General features: G+C 60.2%; 1 protein-coding gene across 1 annotated transcript in view; it reads left to right on the top strand.

Moving 5' to 3' along the window:
• Nucleotides 1-1,306: 1,306 nt before the first annotated feature.
• Nucleotides 1,307-12,079, top strand: part of RAPGEF3 (Rap guanine nucleotide exchange factor 3) — a 13,540-nt gene continuing 2,767 nt past the window's right edge. The window contains 22 exon segments of the mRNA XM_042892567.1: nt 1,307-1,366; nt 1,368-1,613; nt 6,228-6,281; nt 6,548-6,654; nt 6,739-6,860; nt 6,938-7,112; nt 7,342-7,426; nt 7,603-7,663; nt 7,911-7,987; nt 8,106-8,252; nt 8,536-8,645; nt 8,795-8,883; nt 9,291-9,369; nt 9,585-9,735; nt 9,817-9,893; nt 10,087-10,126; nt 10,229-10,310; nt 10,389-10,535; nt 10,619-10,716; nt 11,260-11,385; nt 11,486-11,667; nt 11,745-11,835. Of these exon segments, the coding sequence (XP_042748501.1) occupies nt 1,307-1,366; nt 1,368-1,613; nt 6,228-6,281; nt 6,548-6,654; nt 6,739-6,860; nt 6,938-7,112; nt 7,342-7,426; nt 7,603-7,663; nt 7,911-7,987; nt 8,106-8,252; nt 8,536-8,645; nt 8,795-8,883; nt 9,291-9,369; nt 9,585-9,735; nt 9,817-9,893; nt 10,087-10,126; nt 10,229-10,310; nt 10,389-10,535; nt 10,619-10,716; nt 11,260-11,385; nt 11,486-11,667; nt 11,745-11,835 (2,406 nt within the window).

Raw genomic sequence — 12,079 nt, 5'->3', positions numbered from 1 at the left:
AGGTTCCTCCCTGCAACAACCGAGCCAGCATCCTCCCTGCATGCAGCACTGGGGCCGATTCCTGGCTGTGAGCAGCAGCATTTCCACTCCAGCATCAGCTCCTTGAGAGCAGGAGCAGCTCCGAATTGCTCCCAGCTGCCAGTGGTCAAAAAGCAACCGAGCAAAAAGGGAGGTTTGTGGCCAGAGAGTGCAATGTGCGGACAGGGGGATGCACACGTGGATGGGGGATGGGAAAATGCACACGTGGATGGGGAGATGCATACGTGGAGGCAGAGATGCACACAAGGAGATGCACGCATGGATGGGGAGGTGCCCACACGGATGGGGAAATGCACACCTGGAGGCAGAGGTGCCCACATGGATGGGGAGATGCATAGATGTGGATGAGGAGATGCCCACAAAGCACCAGGGCTGCTGCAGGCTGTGCCCACGGTGTGGGGCAGGAAACGTGGCACTGGTGTTTGCTTAGGAAAAGGCATGGTTCCTGCTGCAGAGGAAGGAAGCACTCGGGGTTGGGAGGCCTCTTTGGGGGTCAGGAGGAGCTGCACCTCCAGGCACAGCCCGAGTTCAGGCCGACATGTGGGGCATGAAGGCAGAGCTGCAGACAATCCAGCACTCGGATGAAGAGGATGGTGGGAGGAAGGATTGCAGTTCCCCATCCTACACGACAGCTCCAGGGTGGTGACAGTGGTGAGGAGTCCAATATTGACCCCAAAGTCAATATTGCAGCCTGCAGACTGCTCGCCTTTAGCTGACGTTCCTCCCTGCTGGTTGGGTTGTGGGGCCGTTTAAATATAGATTTTAATAGAGAAAAATAAAAGGTTAATTTCAAAAGTGACAGCTCACTTTGGCAGCAAACCTTTGCTTTCTGGCCCAAAGCCCCAGTGTCTGCACTCCCAGGACCCCTGGGCCGTGTTCCAGGTCCCCTCCTCTGCCCTAAACCTTTGGATACCGGGGGGCTTCGGGTGTGTCACAGTGGGAAAAGGGACAGAACGTCCCAGGAAGGACGGGGACCCGTGGGGACACCGCGGTGCTGAGGGATGGCGCTGAGCTCGGGGCCGGGGGGGCCCACGGAGATGGGAGCTTTGGGGACGGGCTGTCCGTAAAAAGGTCCCCGGGGTGCGCAGCGCTCGGGGTCCGGTTGGGAACGGGGGATCGAGGCATTCGGGGCGGGGCGGGGTGCGAGGACGGCCCCGTTCCCTCCTCCCATCCGTTCTCTCTCCGGGGCGGAGCGCGGCGGCGGTGGCGGCGGTGGTACCGGCACCGACCCCGAGCCCGGCCCGGCCCGGCCCCGCGGAGCCGCCGCATGAAGGTGCGCGGGGCCGGGACCGCCATCGCCACCGGAACCGGGACCGGGATCGGCAGCGGGGGGGGAGGCGGAGCGGCGGGGAGAGGCTCCGGTGGGGACCCGTTGCCGACGGACCGGGCTGGAACGTTGTCTCGGGGCTGTCCCCCCCCCCACTCCGCCGCCGGTGTCACCCGGTGGTTCCGGAGGGGACAATAACCGGCTGTCGGTGCTGCTGAAGAAGATGCACTTGTTCCGGAGCTCCAGCTACGAGATCAGGCTGGAGGGAGAGGGGGGGAGCCTGCCCCGTATCCAAGGCATCCGATGGGTGAGTGCGGGGACAGCGGGGGCTGTGGGTTACGGGGACACGAGGGAGGTGGGATACGGGGATGTGGGGCAGTGGGGACAGTGGGTATGGGGACGTGGGGAGAGCAGGGACCGCGGGTACTGACCCCACATGCAGGATCTTGCATGCTTCTTGCCCCTACCTCTGCGCCCTTCACCAGAACGAACATCCCCAACCCCCTCCAGCCCTCTGCCCCCGTCCCATTCCTTTGCCAAGAGCTGTTGGCACCTGCTGGACAAATGTCCCCAGTGCCAGCCCCACACTGTCCCCTCTTGCTGGGGGTGGCCCCTTTCCCACAGTGGGACAAACCTGAAGGAAAAAGAGGGAAAGCACTTTACAGGAGCATCCCACCCCGCACCCAGGGGCTGGGGGAGTTGGAGCCGAGCGGGACCCCCATGCTGAGCTCAACCCTCCGCCCTTCCCTGCCTTCCAGGTGCCCTGAGGTCCGTGCTGTGCTTCCCTGTTCCCATTCCTTGGCCGTGAGCTCAGCTGTGCAGCCTTCAGCCCCAACCCAGGGGCAGATTTGGCAGCAAAGCACAGAACGAACCAGGTGCCACCGTGCTCCAACGCGCAGCGCCCGGGCAGAGCACCCCAACCCACTGCCAGCAGGAAACACCTTCCCCACACCCAACCCTGGCTTCCATACATTCTCTCCCCAGCAGCTCAGGCCGTTGCTTACAAGAGAAACCGGTCGCTTGGCAGCGGTTCGGTGCACACCGCCACAACCCCAACCTTCTGCTGTTTCCCTATGGGGCAAAACGTCCCTTTGCAGGCCCCCTCAGTGCTGGAGGGGTGGAGGGGCTGCAGCCATTCACCTTCACACAGCCTGGCTGAGGACAAACCTTAGGGAACAAAAGGAAATCGCTTTATTCCATCTGTTTGCATTCCTGTACAACCTCCTTCCCGAAGGAAAAAGCTCCCCATGCTGCAATGGAACTTTCTGTGTCCCCCCCCCCCCCCCCCACTTTTTCTTTTCTTCCCTATCCTTCTGGATGCTCTTCTCCCCAGAACTTTAAGGGTTTGGGGGCTCCATGTTGGGTGTTTGCTCTCTGAGAAGCATGGGGCAGCAGCGCATTGCAGCACTTCTGCTTTAAAGCGCTGGGCTGGCAGAAATTGGGCAAAATAGGGCAAAATGTGAAGCGTGGTGGCAAGCACAGCGTGGCAGAATTGTGCCCCCCCTCCCCCTCTCTGTGTGGCCTCCCTGTGCTCGGGGACACCCCCTGGCCATTTGTGGGGAAGGGGACAGAAGGGACGTTTTCTCCTGCAGGTAGGAGGGTGCTGGGGCAGGGAGGAGGAATGAGGGCTGGGTTGGCTGCGCCTTGGGGATGCCGCATCCCTCCTCTCCATTGCTGCAGCTCCTGGCTCTGTGTCACTCCCCCCCACCTCTCCAGGAGTCTCCCTGGCACCGAATGTCTCCCAGCTCAGTGGGGTGACACCAACCACCGTCCCCAGTGGCTGCACTCACCCCACGTGTGCCACGGTCACCCCATGCGTGCCATGATCATCCCACTTGTGCCATGGTCATTGTCACCCCACATGTGCCACAGTCATTATCACCCCATATGTGCCATGGTCATGCCACGTGTGCCACGGTCATTGTCACCCCATGTATGCCAGTGTCACCCCCTGTGTGCCACCATCATTCCATGAGTGCCACGGTCAGTGTCACCCCATGTGTGCCACGGTCACTCCATATGTGCCATGGTCATTATCACCCCATGTGTGCCACTGTCACCCCATGTGTGCCATGGTCATCATCACCCCATGTGTGCCACGATCACCCCATATGTGCCATGGTCATTGTCACCCCATGTGTGCCATCATCATCCCATGACTGCTGTGGTCATTGTCACCCCACATGTGCCACGGTCATTGTCACCCCATGTTTGCCCCTGTCACCCCATAAGTGCAACGGTCATTGTCACCCCACATGTGCCATGGTCACCCCATATGTGCCATGGTCATTGTCACCCCAGGTGTGCCACCATCATCCCATGAGAGCCACGGTCATTGTCACCCCACGTTTGCCACTGTCACCCCATAAGTGCCATGCTTATTGCCACCACATGTGCGCCATGGTCACCCCATGTGTGCCATCATTGCATTGAGGGGATGGACCCCTCCCAGCGGGGGTCGTGGGGATAACTGAGCCCCTGGCGTGGCGCCTCTCCTTCAGAGCCTGCGGATGGGCGAGGACTTTCTCTGGAGCCGTAAAACCCAAAATAGCTCCTTGTTGTTTTTCCCCGGCATCCCAAACAAAGCAGAACGCTCACTGCCGGCCTTGGCCGCTCGCCCATGGCTGCCGGATTTCTGGAGCCCACCAGGATCCCTCCTGTCCCGTAAGCAGGAAGATGGAAACAGGCAACTCCTTCGGAAGCTCTTTGGAGACGGCGGCTGCGGGGCTGCAGCCATCGGGGGGCTGGGAAGGAGGGAGGGGGGGGGGGGGACATCCTGAAGGGCCGGACCTGGGAACCATGGGGTGCCATGGCGCAGGAAGGGGAGCTGGTGGGGAGAAACCTCAGTGAGCAGCTGTCCTTGGGCAGGGAAGAGTTTCTCAGTCTCCTTGGCCGTCCTTGCTTGGAGCAGCACCGTGGCACGTCTTGGCTCTCTGCCCCAAGGACGGAGCGGGGTTACAGGGGTGACGGCGGAGGCGGCTCTGCTTGGGGACGGGCGCAGTGGGTGGCATCGCCCTGCGGGTCCCGCAGCTCCGGCTGCAGCCCGGCTCCGGGTTTGCAAACATTTGCTCGACAACCGTCGGTGCGTTTCCTGCTCGGCGGGGCGTCACGAGGCACGGGGAAAGTTTGCTGAGTGAGTAAGAGGAGGCGTCCCCGCATTGGTGACAGCGGGAGGCTGCGGATGTGGCTGGAGAGCGCTGCGCTCCTGAGCTCCTTTGCTTCTGCCTCTTCCTGAGCCTCTTGCAAAGGGCTGCCGTGAGCCCGGGGAGGAGGAAGAGGAGGAGGAGGAGGAGAAAGAGGAAGGCTGTGGAGTGAGGAAAGGGCTGGAGGCGATGGAGCAGCCTGAGCCATGCAGAGCAGCCGGAGGTGGGTGCCCACCTCCAGCACCTGCCTGCACCCGGCGGTGCTGGGCGGTTCGGGATCCCTTCAGCTCCCTGCAAAGCAGTTTTATTTTGCATTCAATTCATTTGTAGAGGAGGATTCTGCAGCTCCTCCGCCTTGGATTCCTGCATTGAGGCTTTCAGCTGCTCTGTGCCTCTCAATGGAGTTGCTCAAAGCTTCCTTACCCGTTCAATTACACAGAAGATCTGACCCTGAAGACTCTGAATTCCCAAAATCGCATTATGAGCGCTGCCCAAAATGGCCTTTTGAGCACCTCCACCAGCCCTGAGTGCTGCAGGATCTTCCCAGGGAGGTTTTCAAATCCTCCACAAACAGCCTGAGGGCACAAAGCCTTGCTCTGGAGATGCTCCCAGAAGGATGCTCCATGCCGTGCCATAGGGCTCAAGCTCCAGCTGCCTTCAGTGCACGATGAAAGGCTGTTGGGAGCTGGTGGCACAGCCAAAAAGGGGGGAAAACAGCAGAAAAAAAGCAGAATTAGGAGGAAAAAAAAAGCATTGCTTATGGCAGTGGCCAAAAGGAAGGGCAGTGGTGGAGGATGCAGATGGAGAGGGCTGAGCATCACAACCATTGCCATTTGGGTGGAATATCCCTTGTGGTTGAACGCGAGCTGCTCCAGTTTGCAGTGTGCAGAGCTGCATCCCTGGGCCCTTCTGCTGGAATCCGACGTCTTTTCCATCCTCCTCTCCTGGATGAGGCTTCAAAGCTGGAGGAGAAGCTCGGGGCTTTCCCTCGCCCTTCCCTTCCTGCAGGTCGCTCTGATGTCCTCCTCCAGCAGCGAGCGCTCGCTCTGTGTCTCACATCGGTGCCTTTGATCCCTTCGCGCAAAGGCTTTGCTTTTAACTTCCTCCTTTCATCCTTTCATCTCCCAGCTCTTTCCCTTCAGTGCGTTCCCCATCCCGGAGTGAAACATGACTGCAGGGCAGCTTGCAGGGTTTGGGTCCTTGCTGTGCACGTGGGGGGGTTGCTGCAGCGCAGAGATGTGGGGTGCGTTGAGCCACGTCCGTTCGTGGCCCCATTCAGGCATCCCAGCTCCTCCTTGCTGGTTTCCAGCAGTGCCTGAATTGTTCTCCCTGTGTTGGTGTGGCTGAAATGGGCCAAAATAAAGCTGGAAGTGGGTGGTTGGTGGATGCAGGTGTTGCAGGGGGGTCCGTTCAGGAGGACGGTGCTGGTGGGGGCTCAGGGATGTGTGTGCATCCCCTCCTGGTGCAGAGCAGATGGGGCTGAGTAATGCATGGTGTGTGCAGGAAGGGAGTTAGGGTTAGGGTTCCACTGCACTGCACTGCTTTCATTGCATGCCACAGCATTGCATTTGGGTTAGGGTGAAATTTAGGACTAGGGTTGCACTGCATTGCTCTGCATTGGGTTAGGGTTGGTGGTTAGGGTTAGCAGTTAGGGTTAGGGCTAAGGTCAGGGTTAGGATTACATTGCATTCCATTGCTTTGCATTGTGGATTTCATTGCATTTCATTGCGTTTGCCCTTCTTTTTGGGGCCACCAACACTTTCTATTTGCTTTTCCAGACCCCGCTTTTGGATGCTGAATCCTCCCTGGATTATGGACACAGCCTTACCCAGGTGAGGATGCTGCAGAGACACGAGTGTGGCATTCAGAGAAGGGCTGATGGGGGGAGAAACAAAAGGAAGGCTGCAGTGGAGGGGTGGGAGGGCATGATGGCACAGTGGATCCTTTGGGATCAGCCATTCCTGGGGCTGGGGATGGAGATCCTGAGGTGCTGGGATGGGCTACAGCTGGGCACTGAGCAGGTTCAGCACGAAGAATTACAAGGAGCTCTCACTGCCCAACGCCCTCCAGGCACCATAGAACCTCATTTCCCTTCCAGGCATCCTCGGAGAAGATCTGGAGAGCTGGAAAGCTCCTCTTCACCTACCTCACCAGCACCAGCCCCAGCCTCATCCGGGACCATAAGCATCACCTCCGGCACCACAGGTCGGACCTCCAGCACCCCTTGGAGACCCTCGGAGGGCTCCCGGATGCTGCAGCCTCATTGTGGGTGTTTTCCTCTCTTTCCAGGAGGTGCTGCTCTGGAAAGGAGCTGGTGGACTGGATGCTGAATGCAGAGCTGGGCATCCAGACAAGGAGCCAAGCCATCGGCGTGGGGCAGGTGCTGGTGGACGGCGGGGTCCTGACGCACGGTGAGGGGATCCCCGAGGGCATCCCGGGTCACCCATGGATCCACACCCCCAGCTCATGTGCTCTTCCCTCCCCGCAGTGAAACAGGAGTGGCATTTCCAGGACAAGGACACCCAATTCTATCGCTTTGCTGAGTTGGAGCTGAGCCCCGAACCCCGCATGGGGCTGCGGGATGCGGAGGAGCTGCTGGAGGCGGTGACCTTCCTGGCACAGCTGGGGCCTGATGCACTGCTCACCATGGCCCTGCGCAAACCGTGAGTGCTGGGGGGCTCTTGGGGGGCTTCTAGGTGCTCCTGGGGGCTCCTGGTTACTCCCGGGGGTCCTGGTGGCTCGATTCCGTCCTGCTCCAATCACAGCTGGAGATGCTGCAGATAGGGAATCCCGAGCATCCTTTCCCCCTCTGGAACTGGAGAGGATGCAGGAGGGAATCCAGGACTTTGAGATGCTCTCAGTGGCCACTTACCACCCCTGTCTCCCTCCCAGGCCTGCCCAGCGCACAGAGGATGAGCTGGAACTCATTTTTGAGGAGCTGCTCCACATTAAAGCCGTGGCTCACCTCTCCAACTCGGTGAGTGCGGGCTGCACCCTGCTGCCTTCATGCCTGCATCCATCCCCTCCAAACCCTCCTACATCCCACTGCCTCCCCTCCACGCATCCTCCTCCTCTCCTGGCCCTTCGCAGCCACCCCTGGGTTGTCACCCTGCGTGTCCCCTCCATGCTGAGGGTGGCTGCTCCTTGCTGCAGGTGAAGCGAGAGCTGGCGTCTGTGCTGATGTTTGAATCACACCAGCGAGCCGGCACCGTGTGTGAGTGTCCCCACTGAATTCCGTGTGCTGGGGGATGGGATGGCCCCTAGGACAGCATCCCCAGGTTGGGTGGGCATTGCTGTCCGTGTGGATGCTCCTGCTGGCTCTGTGGAGCAGGGGTGGATGGGTGGGATGGGGCGGATGAAGGCACTTTGGGGTCTCACCCATCTGGCTGAGGGGTTGTTGTTGGGATGGGGGCTGACGAGGGATGCTCTGGCTCTCACTCACGCCACCATTTCCCCCGCAGTGTTCAGCCAAGGGGATAAAGGCACCTCGTGGTACATCGTCTGGAAGGGTTCGGTGAACGTGGTCACCCATGGCAAGGTAGGTGCGTCCCCACGCCTCCACCCCATCCCTGCTGTCACCTTGGTGCCAAGGTGCACCGTTTCTCCAACCTGGCCTGGGTCAGGTTCGGGTTTGGGTTAGCCCTGTCCCTTTGCAGGGTTTGGTGGCCACATTGCATGAAGGGGACGATTTTGGGCAGCTGGCACTTGTGAACGACGCTCCCCGAGCGGCCAGCATCATCCTGAGGGAGGACAACTGCCACTTCCTGAGGGTGGACAAACAGGATTTCAACCGCATCCTCAAGGTGGGCAGCTGGGATCTCCTGTGCTGGGCACCATCCCAGGACCTTCCTGTGGCTGTGGGATGTGGGGTTTGCTCTGGGATGTGCAAAGTGTGCTGGTTGCAGGGGGATGGGGTGCAGTGAACCACCGTGCAGTGCCAAAGGAGTGCTGGGGTGGAAGAAGCTGTGTGAGCAATGCGCTCTGCAGCCCGTGCTGCTTGCTGGCAGCTGGCTTTGCCCAGGGATCAGCCTGGGGAGGACAGGCTGTGGTCACCAAGCCAGGCTGAAGGCTGCTTTCCCCATTTAGGACGTGGAAGCCAACACCATGCGCCTGAAGGAGCACGGGAAGGTGGTGCTGGTGCTGCAAAAGAACCTGCAGGGAGGCAGCAGCCAGCCGGCCACGACGCGGAGCAGCAGGTGACAGCAACAGCTGCCCGTCCCCATCCCTCCTGCTGCAGGCACACTGCTGGCCTTTCCCTGAGCCTTCTCTTGGGGGAATTTGGGGAGAATCGTGGCAATGGGGATGCCAAAGCCTTTCTGAGCGCCGGGTCCTTGATGCGCTTCAGGTACCTGGTGATGGCTGGGACACCAGAGAAGATCCTGGAGCACCTGCTGGAGTTCATGAGGCTCGACGCCACGCTTTACGACCCCGTGGGTAGGTGGGGGCTGCCCTTTTCTCTCCATCAAATCCCTCCTTTGGGCTGGGAGAACTGCAGAGCGTCTCCTCCCTCCTCTCCCACGTCCCCACACCCCCCATGCAGAGCTGTAGAACAGGGAGAGCCGGGAGCCAGGAGGTGTCCCCAGCGGGTAAAAAATCCCAACTGCAGAACCGGCATCCAACCTCCTCCCCATGCCCAACTTGTTATGATTTCCATTCCAAAAAGCCTTTCCCTTCATTCCAAAAAATAATACAGCCGCATTCTTCTCAGCCCTTTCCTCGGCCTTTAGAAGCTAAACGTGACCCAGTGGGAGCTGTGAGGTGGAAGAGCCCATGGCAACCCCACAGGGTTGTCCCCAGCCCGGTGCGGGCGCAGCACAGTAGGGCTGTCTGCTCTCTTCCAGACACACTCCTGGGGGATTTCCTGCTGACCTACACTGTGTTCATGCCAACCTCACAGCTCTGCAGGGCTCTGCTGCATCAATATCCTTCTGCTGCTGATGGGGGGCCCGTGGCATGCAGCCCCTCCTGCAGGGACCACCTTGGTCCCCGTCCCCTTAATGGCACATTGGGATGGCGGTGGGGACCCCAAATCTCCAAGCGAAGGGCACGTCCCCATTCCCTGTGCTCGTGGGGCGAGGGGTCCTCTCGCTGCCTTTGCCCACATCCTCCATACTGGTGCCCTTAACTGGTCCCAGTTTCCGCGCAGAGCCGCTGGATGGCTCAGAGCAGGAGAAAGCCACCTACTGCCTGCACAAGCGCCGCAAGATCCTGCGCCTGGTGAGCCAGTGGGTGCTGCTCTACGGGCGGCTGCTGCAGGGAGACCGCAGCACCACGGCTCTGCTGCAGGTACTGGGAGCACAGGGCAGCCCCTTGGGGTCCCCACGTCACCGCTGGGTCACACTGAGTGCCCCCCCTGTCCTCCCATAGAACCTCGCTGACCTGGTGAGCCAGGACCCTCGGCTGGGGGCCATGGTGCAGGAGCAGGAGCGGCGGCGGCCCCGAGCGTGAGTGCCACGGGTGTCTCCATCCCATAATGACCCGGTGCCACCTCCGTCCGTTGCGTCCTTGTGCCCTCGGGGTGACTTCAGACATCTCCATCCCATAATGACCCGGTGCCACCTCCACCCTTGTGGCCCTGAGGGCGGCATCCTAAGCGCTGCTGCCCTCTTAACAACTCCTTTCCTCCTCTTGGTGCAGGATGGAGAATGGGGACAGCAGCATTTCTCCCCAGCCCAAGGTAAGGGCAGCCCTGGGGGTGTCAGGAACAGGGAGATGGGATCCCCAGAAGCGGGGTATCAGGGGGGTGCCATGCTTCCCACTCTCCCCCCTCTCGCTGCAGTCTCGGAGCTCCATGAGCTGGCTCTCCAGCCAAGACGAGGCGGCTTTGAGCAGCAGCTGTGCCTTAAGAGCCCAGGATAAAGGTACAGGGACTGCGGGCACAGCCGTGGCGCCTGATCCCTCCGGATGTGGTCGCAGTGCTGATGCCTCCACCCTGACAGTGCCCTACGAGATCTACAGAGCTGACCATTCGTGCCTGGTGACGGTGCTGCCCGTCAACGCATCGGTGCAGGATGTGCTGCAGTCCCTCGCTCCACAGCTCGGCTGGGATGAAGAGCACCTCCTGGTGAAGGTGAATTCATCCGGAGGTGAGTGGTGGTCCCAGGTCACTCCAGGGTCCCTGAGCTCTGCAGCAGCTCAGCACCCATCACCATCCTCCCGTCTCCTGCAGAGAAAGTGGGGCTGCAGCTGGACGCCGTGGGGGTGTTCACCTCGCTGGGGCTCAACGAGAGGCTTTTTGCTGTCAGCGTGGAGGAGCTGAGCAGTTTGGTGAGCTGGGGGGGGAGGTCGGCATGGGATGGGAGGTGCTGGGGGGGAAATCCTCGTGTTGTGGTTCTGGAGCTGGGTTGGGTGTCGCTTTGCTCCGTGGAGCACAGCTGCTGGCATTGCTTCTGGTCCTTCAGCTCCAGGGTGGTCTATGAGGAGATTTGGGGGGGCATCTGTGAGCTGAGATAGAGGCGATGGGTGGGAGTTCAATGAGCTGAGCAGGAGGGAATAGAGGGAGACCCGTGAACCAGAATGGAGAGGGTTTGATGAGTGAGAGAAGGGAATCAGGGAGCCGCAATGGAGAGGATGAAGGGGATTTCAGTGAGCTGGGCAGTAGGGGGGGCATGAATCCCGTTGGAGGAGGTGATTTCAGTGAGCTGAGCAATAGGGGGAGCCATGAAACACAAGGGAGAGGATGGAGGGGATTTCAGTACTGGGCGGTAGGGGGGACCCATGAACCAAGTGGAGGTGATGGAGGGCCTTGGTGAGCCCAGCTCTGATCCTGGCTCTGGACTGGGGTGTCCCTCACCCCCATTCTGTGTACAGACCCCCCACCCTGAGCAGTTGGGCCCCCACGTTGGCTCCTCGGACACGTTGGATCTCATCAGCTCCAAAGACCTGGCCAGCCACCTCACAGACCATGACTGGAACCTCTTCAAGAGCATCCACCAGGTAATGGCAGCACCTGGATGCCGGGGCAGGGGGATTCAATCCTCCAGGGTGATTCTGGGGGTCCCCCTGTCACATCTCCGCCCATCCTCTGCCACGCCAGGTGGAGATGATCCACTACATCGTGGGGCCACAGAAGTTCCACGAGGTGACGACAGCCAACCTGGAGCGAATGATGCGGCGTTTCAACGAGCTGCAGTACTGGGTGGCCACCGAGCTGTGCCTCTGCCCTGAGCTGGGCAGGAGAGCCCAACTGCTGCGCAAGTTCATCAAGCTGGCTGCACAGTGAGTGTCCCCAATGTCCCCTCCACCAACTGGGACAGGTTGGTGTCTTCCCCGCTCACCTCATCCCATGGCCGCAGCCTCAAGGAGCAGAAGAATCTGAATTCCTTCTTCGCGGTGATGTTTGGTGTGAGCAACACAGCCGTGAGCCGCCTTGCCAAGACCTGGGAGGTAACAGCCCATGGGCTCCTGCCACCTCCCCTGGGCTCTGCAGTGACAGATCCAAGTCTCCATGACAAAGATCAGGGGTGGCCAAGCTCCTGGGTTCCCACATGAGCTGCAACCCAAGGCCTGGGGAGGCCATGAAGATCAGGATGCAACTGTTGGAAGGGATCTTAAAGATCATGGAACCATGGGATGGTTGGGTTGGAAGGGTCCTTAAAGATCATGGAACCATGGGATGGTTGGGTTGGAA

This window comes from Lagopus leucura, unplaced genomic scaffold (genome assembly GCF_019238085.1).
Source record: "Lagopus leucura isolate 7727_CA_CO unplaced genomic scaffold, USGS_WTPT01 202-0_obj-0_obj, whole genome shotgun sequence".
In the NCBI taxonomy this organism is placed as follows: Eukaryota; Metazoa; Chordata; class Aves; order Galliformes; family Phasianidae; genus Lagopus; species Lagopus leucura.
This window is presented reverse-complemented; position numbering and strand designations above follow the sequence as displayed.